We start from the raw sequence: 18461 nt of genomic DNA on the forward strand, positions 1-18461 counted from the left end.
ATTTGTATGCAAACACATGTATCTTTTGCCCGCAGTTGCCTTGCACACCTCAAAAGTCCCGTCTCGCCCTGGCAGAGAGGGAATTATCCACAACTACAGGCAACAATAAACCCATGTCTTTACGGATACTCTGCCTAAATCTGTCTTGGACGCGGAAATGTTTTTTATAAATGCGGAATTTAAGGCTGGTCATGCTAAAGTCCAGTTGCCAATCTTGCCGTTTCGGGGCGAAAGTGACTCTAGCCGGGCGAGCTGAACGCACTAAACAGGGTCTTTACTGGGGCGGAGTATCAGGCGATGGCACTGTAGTTGGGCACTTTGTATGAGGTGAGACCATTGACGATGGATATCCAAGCTCCATATGGCCTCGGCACAAGAATAACCAGAGTAGCAATGGATGCCTGGTCCATCAGATGGATTTGGAATGCTCAATATCTGAATAAGAGTCAATTCCCATCTCTTCGTTATCAACCACGAATCATCTCATCTCCAAACCAACCAACTCATTTGCAATGTCACGACTAAGGAGCAAAGTCTTGCCTGTTCTCGCAGTATCTTCTTTGCCTTCATCACATCTCACGTCTTCGCCTGACATACCCTGGGCGAGAGTTGGCTCTGGAAAGGATCATCTTCTCTCAGAACTTGAGAGCTTGTACTGGGATGGCGTCAAAGCTGAGCTCGAAAACATTGTTCGCACTCTCAAAGTATGGCAGCAGCCAGAATATGCCCAAGTTGATATCCAAGATGAGCATGACAACCATATTCATGGTTTCGACACTTTTCTCGACCAAGTTTCACAAGAGGCTCGAGCACATGCCATACGATACGGTTAGTACCAGATTTATTGTTACTGAATCAATCTGTATATCTACTAACATGCGCAAGGGGAACTAAGAGAGAAGCAAACAAATAAATTCAATTGGTTCCCTAACAGCAACTCCTTCAATGCCAAATCTGCCAGAGATGCTCTCGTAGATAGCGTAGCAGACTGCATAACTCAACATGTTAGTGATGGCATCAAAAGCGATGTGAGACGTGAGATCAAATGTACGTCCCTTATGTTATTTGGCTTGCATGATATCAATACTGACTGCTTAGCTGTCATCAAACTCAACGGGATAGAGCAACGAGCATGGATGCTGCTTCAAGCTGCTGGTATGTATCTCTTCTCCGTCTTTCATACAGTACAACTGACACTTTTGAATAGGGTTTCTCGACATGGAGAAATTGATCGAGCATTGTGCACACCCTGAGAGGCTTGGCTTTTCGAAGAGGCCAGCCATTCCTCAACGTAAGTCTAAACCCATGTATGTCACGATAATCATCCCCTACTAACACCAACGCAGTTACACTCTCAAGTGTCAATAGCGATGGAATGCCCAGCTTTGAGCCTCTCCTTTGCATGCGAAAGCAATGCAAGAAAGTTGTTAGAAGGAGTATGTTTGTCCACGACAAACCTGACTCCAACCCTGGCATCATATGCGAAGAATGCTATCACAACCATTACTACGGGAGAGAGGAATACATCAAGGCCTACAAGCACTGCATTCTCGCGGAAACTATTACTCCTGAGATGAGCAGAAAGATCTGCAACTGTGTCGCACTACGACATGACAATGATGGCAACCCCGAGAGTCTATTTCCTATCGACAACCCAGATCAACATGAGGGAACCGAGACTGCAGGACGAGAAAAATGCAAGCTGTTGCGCATCGGCGACACGATCGCTATTGCAAAGTATCATGGACTCCTAAACAGCGTGGGAGCTAAGCCGCGAACTCTAAAAGAAACCGAAAAGGCTGCGTTGAAGGCAAAAGTTAACGAGAAAGGCATCGGAATGCCTCGCAAGAGGTATTCGGCGGCAAAGCCAAGGCACGGTGACAGTGATTTTGAGGAAGAGGAAGAACTGAGACAAAAGCCTGAAGCCCAAGGTAACAATCGGCGTCTTAGTGCCTTCAAGACCGTACAGCAGATTACTTCGCATGGAACTGATGTCAGCGCGGTTGGAGAAGCTTCAGGGGACAAAGATATGCCATTGTTCTTCAGGGGATATACGGAAAAATATCCGTATGCGAGTGTTCCCATGGCTCTTAGAGTTGGTCCTCTTATCATCGAGAATGGTGTTTCACAGTAAGTAACTCCCCAGAATAGCCAGTATTGCGGGAACAACAACTCACATTCTACTCACAGTACCAAAGGTGGAGCTCGCGTCTCGTTGCGGGATATGCCTGTGTTCCAAGAATACTTTCGTCTTCAGACAACACCTGAGCGAGAGCTGGCGATTGGTAGTGGTTCTGATCGTCTTGTTTGGCAACGTAAAAGACAAGTTATAGACCGCAAGAGATACAAGGCCGTCATGAAACAAGTTATCGGCGTGCCTTTTAGTGGAGGTGGTACCCTTTCTTATGATCAGGAGCTCTCCATTGTCCGCGACCTTTTGGCTGCTTGCGAGCAGCCGTTCGACGACCCCAGCTTAGCTACGTCTGACCAGATCAAACTCCTAAACTCGGCGCTCGAGCCAGCCTTGAAGAAGCTCAAGGGTCTACTTGGCTCCAGACTTGGAGTCTATCTCAACAGTATCTCTGAGCGTCTGTTAGACAAGAGCGTCAAGTTGTCATGGAGTGCGACAGGTAACAACTGCCAAACATTCTGCGCTTCTCTCATCGACAAGAACATATTTGGGCCTCTTGTTAACGGGGAAGCTCCCGGTTCGTCTCAAGGCATGTCTCCTCTCTATACCATGAGCTTCGTATGTCCAGATGAGGGCTACAAAAAGTCACGAGGTGTACGAACCAAGTTTGACGTCCCATTCGGACTCACGGAGGAATACCTCCTCCGCTTCCACTTCGGACGTCACGACGAGGCCGATATCATTGATACGTATCAAGAGTACTGGTACGACTGGGGTGCTTTTGGCAGCACGCTGTACAGATATCAGGACTTGTATCCATGGGACTGCACGGAAGCCTATGGGAGATATCCAACCAAATGTGGTGACTGCAACCTTTCCAAGCACGTCTGGGCATTCCCATTCGATTCTTGGTCTATGTCCTCTCATCACCTATCACGAGACCGTCACATGTATGCACCGGCACTGACCGATAAGACCTTGACTGCTGTCGGCCAGGACGCTACGCCAAGTTCGTGGATGCGCAACAGACTTACTGTCCTGTCAGCAATGTCTACTCTTCACCGAGCAGCCACAGCCATGGCTCACTCGCTCAAGTTCCAAAAGGCCACTGCATGGCTACACAAGAAACCGTCAGACTCTCTGCTCGACCCGTCTCTGTCAAGAGTCAAGCTCGGTGGGATACACCGTGCTCAGCCATGCAGTCACTATTTCGAAGCGGGTGTTTACAGCAATTACTTCATCGCTCCGTGGGCACCACTTACACGACGTCAGCAGGCCAAGGCCTACGAACTGCAACGTGACGGCCGTGCCAACCTGCCCGACATACAACTTGCATCCAGAAACCGCCGTTTCGCTGGGCACACAGAATTGTCAGAGACCAACTATCTGGACTTTCATGGCCAGAACACCCTCCTCCAGATCGATGACACAATTCGCAATGATCCACCTTGTCACCACCACGTAGGCATGCATAAAGTAGACGGCTGCCAAAGCGACTCGCATTTCGCTCCCACTTCGAAGACGCCTCACCATATATGTGCAAGCGGGTGTGGAAACGCAACGCGCGACGCGGCCAACTGTGCCAGTGGAGAGACTATCAGGGCCGCAGAAATGGCCACTGCTGCTGCTGACGCTGCTCAAGCTGCAGCGGCGAGTGCTTCAAGTGGCGGAGGGGGTGGTTCCAGTTGCGGAGGAAGTTCGAGTTGTGGTGGTGGTTCCAGTTGTGGAGGAGGGGGTAGTAGCTGTGGAGGTTCATGTTAAGCTATATACTGTACTTCCATGTATATTTTGTTTCTTCAGTATGACTAGCATGTATCCTTTTTCAAGTATCATGTAGCGTTATTCATCTGTCGTGGTTGTAACTCCAAGTTAAAGTCTTGCTTTTTCGTGCTTCTAAGCCATGCAAGCAAGGCATGTCACTTGGCATTGCTTAATCGCTATCTACACATGCAGTGCTCTTCGCCTGTACTAAATCTCAACGGCCCTTCTAGCACTCTATGCTAGGTGGTTAGTTGCCCACTTTCCGGGCATCCCATCGGCTACATCCTCCCAATGAGCCGAGTGCTAGATCTCTCCGCTATGTGGGTTTCTCGACTTACAATGCATGTTGAACTTACTAGCTGTGAAAACATTTATCTTCTTCGCCTATTGTGACAGCTTCCATCGAAGGAAGTGGGCGATTGCACGATTCATGCTTCATCGGGAGATCCGCATGTCAGTCTACAGACTTGCAAGCCCACAAGTTGCAGCACTGACTCTGGTATCTCTTCGCCACTGTTTAGAACTTCTATAGTTCCACCACGGCCCGAGTTGTTTTTTACCACTGCTGCTAGGGCTTGACACATGGCATGGTATGTTGGACCCGCGGCGGCACAATGGGTACGACTAGTGTTCTGTCAGTCGGTCACTTGGGCTGTAGATGCTGATTTTGAGCGATTTACAAGTTTTGCCAGAAATTCCTGTGTTGGCTCTGGCTGGTCTACTGTCTGGAATCGCTACATCTTGAGAGTGTATTATCTTGTGCTGATGCATGAAGCTACTGCAATACAACACAACCACAGCTCAACAAACTTAGTTTGACCTCACCTCGGTTTTGAAGAAATACAAGTATTAACAAGAATCACAAGCTTTTCCATGATGCACACACTTTAAGGGCTATCCACCTGTCCTGTTATTCACTATTTCGACTTTTCATCTCCTCCCTTTCAGACTCGGTTGGTGAGACTCCAAAGTACAAGCAACACTTGTGAGTCAACAGGATCCACGAGACGGTAACGAAAACAGTAAAGTCACACAAGACATGTGATAAGTAAAGAAAAGACTGTTCATTCAACGCTAGCACTACTGTACAGTGTCGTGTCTAGTCTGTAGGGTAGGGCAGGGCTCTGTGGTAATCTCCACCTTATTACGCCACGTTACTGTGGATGTGCTGTGCCTTGATGCTGTGATCTGCCAGGCACAAACTACAGACTAGTCAGGGGATATGAATCTTTGATTGGCTTCTGGCTCTGGTACCTGGCAACCGTTGAGAGACAAAAACAGCCCAGTGCAGACATACAGAGCCAAGGCCAAACTTTATGCCTCATAAACTACCAACCACAATTGAGTCATTGGTGGCAACTCAAAAGCTTACAGTACAATCAAGCACACATGGCTTTTCAACGGGTTCTTGCGGCCCGCTACCGAGGAATGAAAAGTAATGAGCCGTTTGGCAAGTTTGTGCAACACTCTTTTTCAACCACATCTGTTATACCTGAGCTATTCTCGTGAACAACCAACTTAAACGTATTAATATCTCAAATTGCTTTTTCCAGTACTGTACCACTGCAGCGGAACCAACGGGGAAGAAACAAATTCCCACACAGTTTGCATGGACGTAAAACTAGCCCCTTTCTTGAAACAAGCCCAACCTGCATTAGTACACAAATCGTGGGAAACCGAGAGCCTATTGTGAGAAGGCTGGTTGTCATGGTCTCCATCGAGAGAACGCACCAAGACTGGAAAAGAAAAGAAAACTATGCAAGGAAGTGAAGAGATTTCTGGTACGGTGATGATCGTTTGCTGGAAGTGGGAGGTTTAGTGTAACTCCACACATAGTTTATTTCATTGCAAACTTGTATTGCCGAGAGACTTAAAATAATTCCGAGCTCAAATTCAGGAAATCGATTTGATACGAAGGCTTGGCGAACCGAGCTGGTCCAAGCAGTTCTCAAGGCGATCTTGTACACGAGATCTGGGGATCGCTGGGGGATCAACATGATAGTTAATCTATCTGAGATGATCATTGAGATCAACCTACTTAAAATACACATCATGGTAATCACAACACAGGCATGAGAAATGAAGAGGAGTATATATCATAAAATATATAATTTAGAAGATGTAGTAAGATCCCAAAGACAGTATCCAAAGTAGTATGGATAACCGTCAATTCCGCGCACCGTAAACACCAGGTATAATAGAATAAGCCCAATTCTATGAAATCAAGTTTACGCAAAGGCCAAGCCAAGCTTTATGGCATAATTTAGCCCTTGTAGTCGATGTCAACGGTGAGGCGGACCTTCTTGTCGTTGATGTTGAGACCGACACCGTCCTCAGCCTCCATACCGCCGAGGTAGGCGTTGGTACCAGTGCCACCGGGGTTGATGGTGGAGCAGGTGTTGTGGCCGCAGACACGGAGACCGGGGATGTCGAGCTTCTCCTTAGCAGAGACAAGGCAAGAAGCGTCGGCACCGGACCAGCCACCGTTGCGCTCACTACCGAAGTCAAACTCGAGCCAGGTACCAGCAACGAGACCGTTGACGGTGGTGGGAACCTCCTTGGAAGAGCAAGCGCAGCCACCCTGAGAGTCCTCGTCGAAAGCAACAACCTGGGAGCTCTTGGCACCGACGGTGAAGTGCATGGGGATGTTCTTGGCGAAGAAACCATCGATCTTGCCCAGAGGACCGATCTTGTTCCAGCAGGCACACTCCTTGTCCTCGCTGTGGTCGTTCTTGAAGGTGGTGGTGTAGGTGTACTTGTCGGCGACATCGGAGTCGACGGTCATCATGTTGCAGCCGTAATCGCCGGGAACACCAGTGTTACCGGTAGCAGCAATATCCTCAAGAGTGGCACGCTTAGCCTTCTTGCCAGCGCAGAAAGGCTTGAAACCAGAGCCGGAGCTGTGCTTCTTGCCCTTGTTGAGCTTGGGAACATCGGGGGTCCAGGGACCGTTGGCCCAGGACTTGGGGACGGCCTCATCGGCCTTGGGCTGAGAGGGAACGGGAGCAGGAGCCACGGGAGCGGCGGGAGCCTCAGGAACAGCGGTGGCGGGAGCGGCAGGAGCAGTGACAACGTGAGTCTCGTAGACAGTGACGGGGTTGTTGGCGACGATGAAGTCGCGCTTGGCGTGAGCACGCTGGTGAGCGTGGCCGCTGGGGTGAGCAGAGGCACCGATGGCGGCAGCCAGGAGAACGGCGGAAGAGGAGAACTTCATCTTTATTATTTTTTCGAGAAAGACGTTACTTTTGGGGTATTTTCGGAATACTTTTGTTTGCCTTTGAAGGACTGTGTTGTAAGTTGGTTCAAGAGAATGTTGTAAACGCGTAGCGTTATTGAAGGAGTGACTAGAAGGCAAGGCCGTGATCCAAAGATTGAAGAGTGAGGGATAGAAGGAAAGACAAACGAGGGAGGAACTCGAGATTATATGGTGAGCAAGGGGGTGTGCGCGTGTGTGTCTTGATTCCCCTTTGACCACCACTGGGTGGTGTGTGCCTGGACGCCATGTCTCTCTCATCTCGTACTTCCATCCACATTTCCTAGATTGGCACGCCCCTGTGCTCGTCTTTCCCCAAGGATGTTGAACAAACCCTTGTTACTGTTCCCACATCACTTTTCCCTTTTGCTCTGCTAGATCAGAAGGTGGACTGTTGGCGGTGGAGCTGGGATCATCAGGAAAGCAACGCTTGCACACCGACGCCAGTGCCAATGCAGAAACGACGCTATTCCGACTTGCGATGCGATGGCCCACCACCTGGTGGGCCCAAAATCAAGCTCTGCTTCCGACAGGTCCCAGGGGTAACTGCTTTCATCCCTGTCAGGTACCGAGCCCAATTGATTGGTCAATTTGCCCTGCATTAATTCCCATGCCGAAATAGTTAATTCCCTCCTGCTTTGCTGTAACCCCCTGGCAGCTTAGATCGCTGGCCGCGTCAGCAGCCTCTGTTCTGCCATGTTATGTACTTACTGCAAAGAAATGTAAACAGTAAAAAAAAAAAAAACAGGGCCACTGGTTCCAGCGGTCGGCTAGGCCAGAAAAGGGCTGGATAATGGAACAAAATGGCGATCGTTGATAATCTTGTCCAGCTTTCGGGTTGTGGTTGATTGCTGATGAAGCCCTGTTTCTGCACGACGTAATTAGTCAATTGGTCATCTCCAAAAATGGCATGAGGGAAAAAAGCTGCAGAAACAGTCGTAACTTCTGAAGATGGACAGGCTTGAAACAATATCCATGCGGGAATAGGGCCTCGAAAAGCAAAATGCAGCTATTCCCTATTCCCTCCTCCCCGAATAATACCTTTTCGTCCCGTCCTGCATTTAACCTGCATTTGTTTGCTTCCACGCATCTTGCTCACTGCGTCTTGGAGCCCGACTGGCAGATGGCTAGAACGTTGCCTGTCGTGGCATGCCATATTCAATGCGGTGAATCGATGCTTGAATACGTGGACCCATAGCGCTCGACGTGGGGAACTTAGTCGATGAGTACCTGAATGTTGTGTACTGTAAATCGCTGCCACAATGTTTACGGCAGCGTGTATACGTGTGCGTGAGTATCCGTACGTAAGTATGTACGTAGCCTCTATCATCAACCGCTGTGGCAGCGGAGCGTTGATCGTAACAACCCAAAAGCTTCTTTGTTCAATGTCCGATTCGCTAAAGACTAAAGAGGCGGCGCCCTCTTTCTCACCGTTCGACCCGTTGTTGGTGTGTTTCGTAGTTGGTAGCGCTCTCTCCCCCAGACGACGCTTCACGCCGCAACCGCCTCCTTTCCAAACAATGCTGTAAACAAAGGAGTTGCTGAGAGTTTAGTGCTGGTCTGACGCGGACATGTCAAATTAGACACTCTCGCTTCCCGGCTTGGAATGAGGCCAGTCACAGACCGTCGACGATGGTCCCTGGGGGCTGTGGAAATGAGACAATCCAGCCACTCAGGTTCTAGGGGGGCTTCTGATCTGACTCAAGCGCGCTCCTGGCCAGATAATCTGGGATTGGTAGGCGGTGACACTTGGCAGATTGGACCATGACCAGATGAACCATCATCGAAGAGACAAATGATGTCTTGCTAAATAAACAAAGGAATGTCTATCCGTGAACAAAGAAGTTACAAAACATCTGGGTTCAGTTGGTTTTGGTAATGCTTCAAAAAATTGCAGAGTTTCCTGACACGCTCTCACGAATTTTGTTCAACATCCCCATACATACTCTGTAGTAGATCTCTTCATAGGTACCTAGGTTGATGAAGAAAGCGAATAAACAAGGACCCTAGTATTAACAAGAACAAGGGTCTACAAGGCTTGGGGTTGCAGTCGTATACACTCGGCTTTAACAGCTAGATCGAGATTATCCTTGTCTTCTTCATGTTCTAATAATCCTTCTTTCAGACATTTCAGGAGGTATCCACAAGCAATCGAGCCTAGATCGACAGTTAGTCAACAAACACCAGATATCGCAGCATTTCCCATTTCTTTTTACGGCTTGGCATGTCTCATCTCGTCTCTTGTCAACAAAACACTCTTCGTCATTCATTCTGGAACCAAGGACAAAGGCTGCTTTGAGTCATTATTCAACATCAAGCTTTTGAGCGCCATGTCACAAAAGGCCCTCCCTTTATTATTACCTGATCCTTCGTGATACGATATCACACTAGTGTTATGATCATGGATAGTTAGTGATGAAGATGTGGAGACTCTCCGCCTCCAAGTTGCTATTTCTGGCTCCACGCAACAGATGGATGGTCGTCGAGATAACCTTTCAGGGTCTGTGATGAGCGAGATTGAACAATACAAAATGGGTGTGTTTCATGCTCATCCAAGAAAGGGGGAGAAGAATAGCAAGGCAAATCATCTTCCCGGGTCTAACAAATTTAGAGTAGATCTTCCGATTCTTATTTCGCTTGCTCGATCATGCCAAAGCGGAAATCATGGAATGAGGCTTCAAAATTAATAGTGAACCATTTTGTGGTTGGCCTATAAGGGGTGTCACAAAACTGCAAAAAGTGTCTCTCCTTAACTGGATATAGCATAGTTTTTGTGGCTTGATTAAAATGAATGAATAGGTAGGTAGTCATTGATCCTTAAGATCCACGTTTATGAGCATGTGAGCGCTAGCAACAAGTGATGTCTCTGCTCACTCTTTGTCCATCACCCGAGCTGCACTAGAAATAGCTTCTCATGGCATCTTCGTAGCCAGTACCGCCCTTCAAATCCTGACCAAATTTTGCATGAACATCAAGAACTTGTTTGATGTGCCGAATACTGAGAGTCTCTCCCTTGCTGACGGCAAGGTCCTGAGCCGAGCCCACCACGTTCTTGATTTCACGTCCATTGAGGTCTTGTTTCGAAAGCGCAGTCAGGTCGTCCTCTGTCAGCGGTTCCACCTTGAGTTTACCCAGCTTCTGAACGCGGTCCAGGAACATCTTGAAAATGGTTCGCTTCGCTTTGGAGTCGAGGTTGTCATATCGCAGCGCGATGTGGATTCGAGACTGGAACGCTTCATCGAATGTCTAAAACACTTCCGGATTAGTATTTATACCCTCGCAATAGCTGGGAAGTTTCAGGTACGCACCTCTACCCGATTGGTCGTGAGGAACAGTATTCCTTGGAAGTATTCCAATTGCCGGAGGAAAATGCTCACGAGGGCATTACGATGGATATCGTGCATATTGCGTTTCTCTAGGAACACATCTGCCTCGTCCAACAGGAGGATTGCCCCCCAGGCATGACAGATGTCCAAGATCTTCTGCAGCTCTGCCTCGAGAAATCGTGAGTCTGTCCCCAGTTCTCCAGCTGAAGCCATGTACAGCGGGCATTGGAGCAGCTCGCCAATACCCTCTGCAGTGAGTGTTTTGCCTGTCCCAGGAGGCCCGTGTAAAACAGCTGCTGAGTTTAGCTTCTGCGACACCAAGTATGGTTTGTCTGACTTACTGACAAGGCCCTTTCCTTTGCCTTGGATAACATCATCGATGGTGTTGGCTGCATGATACTTACGAGACTTGACAAGAGCTTTGATTAAGTCCTTGGTGCCGTCTTCAAGAACCAGGGAATCCCAAGCCTTTTCGTTCCATTTGATGTCGCTTGCACCAGAGACAGCTAGCTCAAGCCATTGCTTTTCTGAGAAAGCGAACCCAAGCACCACGGGCGAGGCAATAAGGTATTCCTCGTCAGTGAATTCGGGAACATCCTTTTTCTCGTCGTCTTTACCACTGCCTTCGCTCTCGTTTTCCCCACCGTCTTTCTTGGAGGGGAGCTTGTCAAGTTCAATATCTTGTTCATCCTTGATCTCGCTTCTAGGAAATTTGACCATCTGTACCTCACCGTCAGAATCCTTATAAACCTTGGTGACCCATTTGACCTTTTCGCCATCTTCTGAATCAGAGCAGCCACAGCAATTATCCGAATCCGAGTCAGAATCTTCATCATCAGAGAGAATATCCGGATCCTTAGGCTTGACTGTTGAAACACTGTAGTTAGGGTTGATTCTTCGGAAGATAGTTGGATCAATCATGACCCGGCTAGGCTGGATGTTAAACTTCATCACTTGGCCTTTCTTTCGTTTCATGAAGGCAATGCCTTGATAGCTCTTGTAGTGAACGCCACTTAGAGATACGAACTTTTTGCCTCGCTCGATCAAGTCACGGCGAAGCTTCTCCTCATTCTGATGATACTGTAGCGGGTAACATGTGAGGCTGGTAATCTTCTTGGCCCCCTGGAATTCTTCCATCTCCACTGACGTGTTGCCGTAGCCAAAACGCTTGCCATCGAACTCGAAATATTTACCATCAACATAGTAAAACTCTCCTTTCATGATGCTGCGGTGAAGCTGTGCCATTTCGACCTTGAAGACTCGCGGCTCCTGAGTGCTTCCGTATGTTGTGGTGTAGGCCAGTGTGTTTGGTTTCCACAAGGCCCAAAGTAAGTCGAAGGTGATGAGGCCGCTCTCCAACATGGGGTAAAGACTTTCCTTTGTGGATTCGAAGTCGTGGTCGAGGTACTTAATGAGAACCTTACAGTGCTTTCTCTTGTCCTTGAGTCGTTCTTTGTTCTTCTTGCGAGCCTTCTTCGTCTCGCCAGCGGGCTTGGCCTTTCGAAGCGCCTTGAGGTGACTTCGAATATCTTCCAAATACCTAAAATAGCATTAGCGGTGATATCCTAGGGTGGTTATACCGGGTTGGTCTTGCGAAACTGCCAGAAACTTACAGGAATAGGAGGTTGGGACTGATCTTGGGAACCTCATCCACGAGACTGATGCCCTCGACATTGCCAATCACATCTTGCAAACATTCGCGAAGGAGCTTGCTCTTGATATCGATAATAGTTGTCCTGTACTTTCCTTCCCAGTCAAAGGTCCGGCGAACGTGAAAGATGAAGTCTTCGTATTGTGAATCGGTAGCCGCATCGGCTGTGTCCTGCAGCTTGTAGTTATGGATGTTGCTGTCCCATACTTGGTCCACGCGCTTGAAAGCAGGATTCTTGAACTTCTTTTCCTTGCTAGATTTCTTTTTCTTCTTGGCAACGTCAGAACTTTCGTCGTCAGTATCCTTATCCTCCAGATCTGTGTCATGGAGCTCTGGTAGGAATGGACGCCCTCGATGAGGGTGGTGCATACCACGCGCAAGAGCAGCAGATGTACGGTCCATAGCGGCTGTACCCTGAGGCGGTACTGGGTAAGAAGCGTGCTGTAAAGAATACGGGTGGGCGGGGACACCATAGGAAGCATAGTTGCTTGAATTGGCTAGTTGGTACTGGAGTTGGGCAAACTGGAACTCCAGCGCCTTAAACTGACTCTTCAGGTCTTTCTTCGACGTCTTCTTATCGCTCTTAGTATTTGAATCTTCGTCTGAAGACGACTCGGAGTCGGATGAAATGGAGTCATCATCCGTGTCAGTGTTTGAATCAGAATCGGACGATGTGTCAGGGGCCTTATCCTTCTGACTCTTCTTCTTGGTGGTGGGTTTCTTTGTAAGTTTCTCCTTGGTCGAACTTTTCTTGCTCTCACGCGTCTTTTTCTTGGCCTTGTTCTTGACCCCCATTCGCTTTTTGGGTGATCGGTCAGCGGCTCTGGATGGTTCCTCGTCATCTAGATCTGACGCAGCATCTTCGCTGGAACTGCCAGAACCGTCCGCATCCTCCTGCACTGAAGCCGGTTTGGTCTTACCATCCTTAGACTTCTTCTGTCGGCGGCTTTTCTTAGAGCTGGAATCATCCTTGGTGGTGGGCTTTGCCGACTCGGAAGAAGCTACAGCAGGGCTTGTCGCATTCGCCTCCTTGGCATTTTTGGCATCTGACTCGTCTTTCAAAGGCTTTTGGTTGGAATCATTGCCGCTCTGGCGATCCGATGGAATAGCCGAGTCCTTGGACTCCATATTATTTAGATGGAGATGTCGTAAGTAAGCTGGAAGAGTGAGAAAATGCTTGATAGATTTGTGAGAAAATTGTTAAGTTTTGGCGTATTAACAAAGTACTTGGGGTGAGGGGAAGTGACAGAGAGGGAGAGGGAGCAAGAGTAAAAGATCAATTTAAAGTCGAGAGAAGATCCAATGGGCTCCATGTATATCAGGCAACCTACAAAAGGTTCCATTGGCAGGTAGTAGCTGTACCCAGGCAACAGGGCAGTAAATCACTGGCCGCACATGCTTTCTGCCGTCCGCTGCAGGTTGAGGAGAAGCAGGCAGGCAGGCACCAACCGCATCACAGCCACAAAGAATGAGAAGGACATTTTCTCCCCAGACTGGCAGCTAATTGGAGAAGTGTGGTTCGGCAATATGTAATCATTCCACTGCATCAGGAATATACAGGTAGGCAGGCTGCAGATAATAATGAACTTGGACAAGCCTACAGGCAGCCAAGAGCAATGCCGACATTGATATTACATACAATCACCTCTGTCTACGCTTCTGTGCAACTCCCGGTGCTTCTCTGTCGCATGAGGGTCAATAACTTGTGCGAAACCTAAGGACGAGACAGACAGTCGTTGGGCGTTTGAGGTTATTCCAGTTTACACCGAGCAAGTCACATCAACTACCTCTAAACCAGCTATCCGCTTTGGATACCCCGAGCACGCCAAATATTTAGTGGATCTGAGGCCTGGACGCTAAAATATCCACAACCAACTGACAGTTGACGATCTTGAGTCCGTCAGCCTCAACTTGTAAACGACAAGGTGTCACTGCAGATGATGGGGACCAGAACAACCAAATACCAAGTGTAAAAACGGCTACAGCCTACAATCATTATATTCCTAACCCGTATCCCCTATGTAAGCCAAAAATGACTACTCCCATCCTCACTCATCAACCAATAACCTTTCTTGCACACTGCGCCTCAAACAAACACAGAGTCCAACACATCTAAACCAGCTGTCGACCGCCTCACCTTTCCACTGAACTGGCCAATGAGTAATTCCCTACCAAAGTAACCAAGTAGAGATTGGCTGTTGGTCTCTGAATGGGCGGCAAGACCAACTTCAGCTACATTCTGCATGTAATACAAAGGGATTACACCGGAATTACCAGGTAAGGCAGTTTCCTGTGACCCTACTACCCAGGATGCATACAATGTTAGTTTGACAGCCTGGTCCAAGGTGCCCACGATGTACCAATTGGGTGCGACATTGACGGCAAGTTATACTTCACTGATCTACCCCGCTCGTATTGGTGCAATGTCAAGATCATGAATACGATAAATGACAGTATGAAGCCGCCAAGATTGACTTCTACTGCAAGAACCCATATGCAGTGCTTGTGTTTGTCCTGGTAAACAGTTACCTTTATCGTTATAACCCATCATCTTAAACAAGCGCCATGCAGATACAGCGTCGTTACCAACCCAGTTGATGCGTTGGCGATGTGCAGATAACAGTCACAACATGAAGCAACCAGCAAACACCGGCCCGCTTCTGCGTACATCGTGTCACTCCATCGGGCAGACAGGACGATAATTTTGGAATGGTTGCAAATCCTCATGTCATTTGATGGCTGGTTACCCGGTAGCTGGGCAACGAACGACATGAGGTTATTGTTGTGCTTTCATGTGAAAGAAGGATATCATTTTCTCCGAGCACATCCCGAAGCACTTTGCTGTTGTTGGCTGGGAAAGCTATCAATCCACAGTTTACAACAAATGGCAGTATATATGCAATATGATTGCTTCATGTATCCGTAACCAACTCTGAAAAAAAAAACGTCTTGACCTGGAGGCATTGGTAAAGAAGTACATAGGTACCTAGGTACCTCTAGTTATGATCCTCGCTAAGCCAAAGACAAGTTGTGAATAAACCAAAACAAAGTAGTTACCAGCGGAAATATCATCGGGGATCGGATGTTTACTTTCGGCGGCTTTGACCAAGCTTTTTGTCAAGGAACCAAGAAAAAACCTGGTCGACCCCTCCTAGCTTGCAGCATTTAGAACGCTATGTTTTGAGATTGGCAAGTAGTACTGTACTGTACTGGACTGGGACTCTACATCTTTGTCACAATGGTCTCGCTGAAGTCCATGTCGTTACCTAGGTATCAGAGTTTGGAATCTTAGAATGAGCGTACCAGACTTATTTAAAGCCAGACTTTACCATTAATAAGGACAATCAGGAACGTCTCTATCGTGGATGATCTTTCAACGACATGGGATAGCGCGCCCCACGATGCTGCAAGCACGTAAACAAGCTCTCGGGCGATGGAGCAGGAGCACAGACCCTAGGTAAGTCGGTGGACCAATTGCTAGCCTGCTCGACGTCATCACTGTCGCGAAAGTAGTAGAGTAGCTTCTTCTATCAGTAAAGGCAGGCATGTCGGTAGTCTGGATCGGGATGGAACGAACCTTGAAGGAACTTGGAGAAAGAACTGGGAAGAGTTGGTTTTCTTTCTCCTCAATCTCATTCCTCATTCCGACGTTGTTTGCTAGACAGCTGGGGTTTTGCAACCTGCAATCAGCCGTCAATTGCTGCACAGAGATCTTTCTGAGACAGCATCGCTTCTGGTTCCAAATTTAGTTTGACCCGTTGCGACACAGCATTGAGCTTTTGCGGATCGGCCGATTGCAAAGTTGCACTGTACGCGACGTCGACTCTCTCCCACCTGAGCCCGACTCCTTTCACATCGCCTTCGTCTCGCTTCTCAGCAAAACATAGCAACCTCTAATCCCGAGCAGACGCTGAGCTACGAGCTCACAACGGTCATCATGCCTGGCACCTGGACACGCTTCAAGAGCCTGTTCGGCAGTCCCAATGGAACCAGCCGCCGTGAATGGCTTCATGAGGAGGAGAGAGCCCGTGAGTTCCCCAACTGACGGCGAGATTGACCTCGAAGAATTGGCCTCGATCTAACTTTTGTTCAGTTCTGTCTCACCACGGTAACCAGGACATATCATCTGCCACTCCTCCCGAGGAGGTCATGAAAGTTTGCATACGACTACGACATCTAATCCGCGAATGCGTCCCTTGCGAGCTCGAAGAAAGCGCCATCACGCGCTCCCACAGTACGGTCATCACCAACAAGGTTGTCCAGGCCGCCAGGGAGGCTGGTGGGCAGAAGTATCGTGCATGTGTTGTATGTCAGACCAGCACAATTATTGTTCGCTATCATATACTGACTCCGAGACCGTTAGGTCTACGCTCTGTTGGTTAACATGAAATGGTTCAAACGCGAAGCGACTTTCGAATTGTGGGACGCTGAGCTCCATGATCTTCGCGCTACAGCCTGCACTGTTGTTGCTAAGCAGATGTAAGTTACGCGCAGCCTTTTTATTGTCATTAGACTTTGGCTAATCCATATTAGTATTGAGGGAGAAGATGATCTTGAGTATCTTTTACATCACGTCCTTCTTCGCCGGTACTCTTTTCTGATCGACAAGATTCCTACCCCACCAACCAATGCCATCGAAAAGGCCGTGGACTTGCACGCTGTCCGAGTGATTGGTTCATCTGGCTATCAGAAATGCATCTCATACCTCTGGCGTGGATGGTTGGTTCAAGATGAAGACGATCCCTCCGAATTTGTTGACTACAAGAACAAGGCCAACCCGAATTTCATTGTCCACATGGATCCTGATCGCATGCGGGCCCCAAGATATCAGAATGCAGCCCAGCTTCTCTTTTCCGTCATCTATCTTGGCCTATACACGGCTGCAGTCAACTCTGCAAACCCATCAGGAGTGCTTGATGGTGCTGAGATCGCTCTCTACATTTTTACATTTGCTTATGTGTGTGATGAATGTCTCAAGTTCTACAAGGCTGGCGCCAACATCGTCGGATTCTGGAACGTCTTTAACTTCATCCTCTACACCTTCTTGACTGCCTCCTTGGTCCTGCGTATCATAGGACAGGTGTACTGGGACAACGACGCAGTGTTCAAAAAGTATAACGAGCTCAGTTATAACCTGCTATCATTCGTCGCGCCTATGTTTTGGTCACGTCTCTTGCTCTATTTCGACAGCTTCCGGTTCTTTGGCGCTATGTTGGTCGTGCTTAAGGTCATGATGAAGGAATCGCTGATTTTCTTTGCGTTGCTTATTGTTGTCATTATTGGATTCCTCCAGGCCTTCATCGGCCTGGATATCGCTGATGATAATATTCTGGGAGATACCTATTTCATTATTGAGTCCATGCTCAAAGCTATCATGCAAAGCCCGGAATTTGATGGGTTCGAGAACTTTGGACATCCCTTTGGTCTGATTCTCTACTACTGTTTTACTTTTGTTGTTATGGTAAGTCAATAGCCAAGGGATCCCAATGATCAAAGCTAACAGGGTCTAGATCATTCTGCTCAACATCCTTATCGCGCTTTATAACTCTGCCTACGAGGGTATATATGAAAATGCTGACGACGAATATCTGGCACTCTTTGCACAGAAGACAATGCAGTTTGTCCGAGCTCCCGACGAGAATGTCTATATCGCTCCATTCAACCTGGTCGAGATTGTTGTTTCAGGTCTGCTGGAATGGTGGATGCCTAAGCCTACTTACGAGTTTATCAACGACTGCGTCATGGCCATCCTCTACTCCCCCCTCCTCTTTGTGGCCGCTTGGTTCGAGAAACGAGATGCACGCAATATTCGAAGTAACCGATCGCGAGGTGAAGAAGATGACGACCTGATCCATGAATGGGAACAGTTCCATGGCGATTTGGATATGGAAGCTGAAGGCTGGACCAAGACCTGTGAAACCGCCAAGCCAAATGTGGAAGATGAGCCTGCTGTGATCGAAGTCCGCAAACTGCGAGCAGAGATGGAAGAACTCAAGTCAATGCTATCACAACTCGGCAAAACTACTGCCAAAGGAAGTGATGACAATACCATCACGGGCTCAAATGCTGGAAAGGCGCCGGAGACAGGAGACGATGCACAGGAAGTATCGGAGACTACAGAAACCGCCGATGTACTGGATACATCAGACACTCCAGAAGCGGAAGCAACCTCTGGCGATAACAAATCTGGCAAGAAGGGAAAGAAGAAGAACAACAAGAAGAAGGGTGGCTCTAGCAGTTAGGGGTCAGGGTCACACAGTGGTTGATTTAGGCTTCGCCGACGTTTGGCTTGCTGGCCAGGTTATTGGTCTGAACGGTGTCGGTGAATTGCATATCTAA

General features: G+C 48.2%; 4 protein-coding genes across 4 annotated transcripts, besides 1 other annotated feature; 2 read left to right on the plus strand and 2 right to left on the minus strand.

The window, feature by feature from the left end:
* Positions 1-512: 512 nt before the first annotated feature.
* On the plus strand, positions 513-3892 carry FPSE_12140 (uncharacterized protein; the record flags this gene model as incomplete). Its single annotated transcript, XM_009265257.1, has 6 exons — positions 513-828; positions 886-1047; positions 1099-1155; positions 1208-1291; positions 1347-2130; positions 2191-3892. The coding sequence occupies 6 exons, from the start codon at positions 513-515 to the stop codon at positions 3890-3892; spliced, it is 3105 nt and encodes a 1034-aa protein (XP_009263532.1).
* Positions 3893-6155: 2263 nt separating this feature from the next.
* FPSE_12141 (uncharacterized protein) lies at positions 6156-7106 on the minus strand (the record flags this gene model as incomplete). Its single annotated transcript, XM_009265258.1, has 1 exon — positions 6156-7106. The coding sequence occupies one exon, from the start codon at positions 7104-7106 to the stop codon at positions 6156-6158; it is 951 nt and encodes a 316-aa protein (XP_009263533.1).
* A 2937-nt stretch (positions 7107-10043) lies between these two features.
* FPSE_12142 (uncharacterized protein) lies at positions 10044-13250 on the minus strand (the record flags this gene model as incomplete). The annotated part of the gene is made up of 4 exons (XM_009265259.1): positions 10044-10391; positions 10454-10764; positions 10813-12011; positions 12085-13250. The coding sequence occupies 4 exons, from the start codon at positions 13248-13250 to the stop codon at positions 10044-10046; spliced, it is 3024 nt and encodes a 1007-aa protein (XP_009263534.1).
* A 2809-nt stretch (positions 13251-16059) lies between these two features.
* FPSE_12143 (uncharacterized protein) lies at positions 16060-18364 on the plus strand (the record flags this gene model as incomplete). Its single annotated transcript, XM_009265260.1, has 5 exons — positions 16060-16150; positions 16216-16427; positions 16486-16601; positions 16656-17583; positions 17633-18364. 5 exons carry the CDS (start codon positions 16060-16062, stop codon positions 18362-18364), a joined length of 2079 nt encoding a protein of 692 aa, XP_009263535.1.
* Positions 18314-18346: a repeat region.
* Positions 18365-18461: the final 97 nt, after the last annotated feature.

The sequence above is a fragment of the Fusarium pseudograminearum genome, chromosome 2, assembly GCF_000303195.2.
Source record: "Fusarium pseudograminearum CS3096 chromosome 2, whole genome shotgun sequence".
Lineage (NCBI taxonomy): Eukaryota > Fungi > Ascomycota > Sordariomycetes > Hypocreales > Nectriaceae > Fusarium > Fusarium pseudograminearum.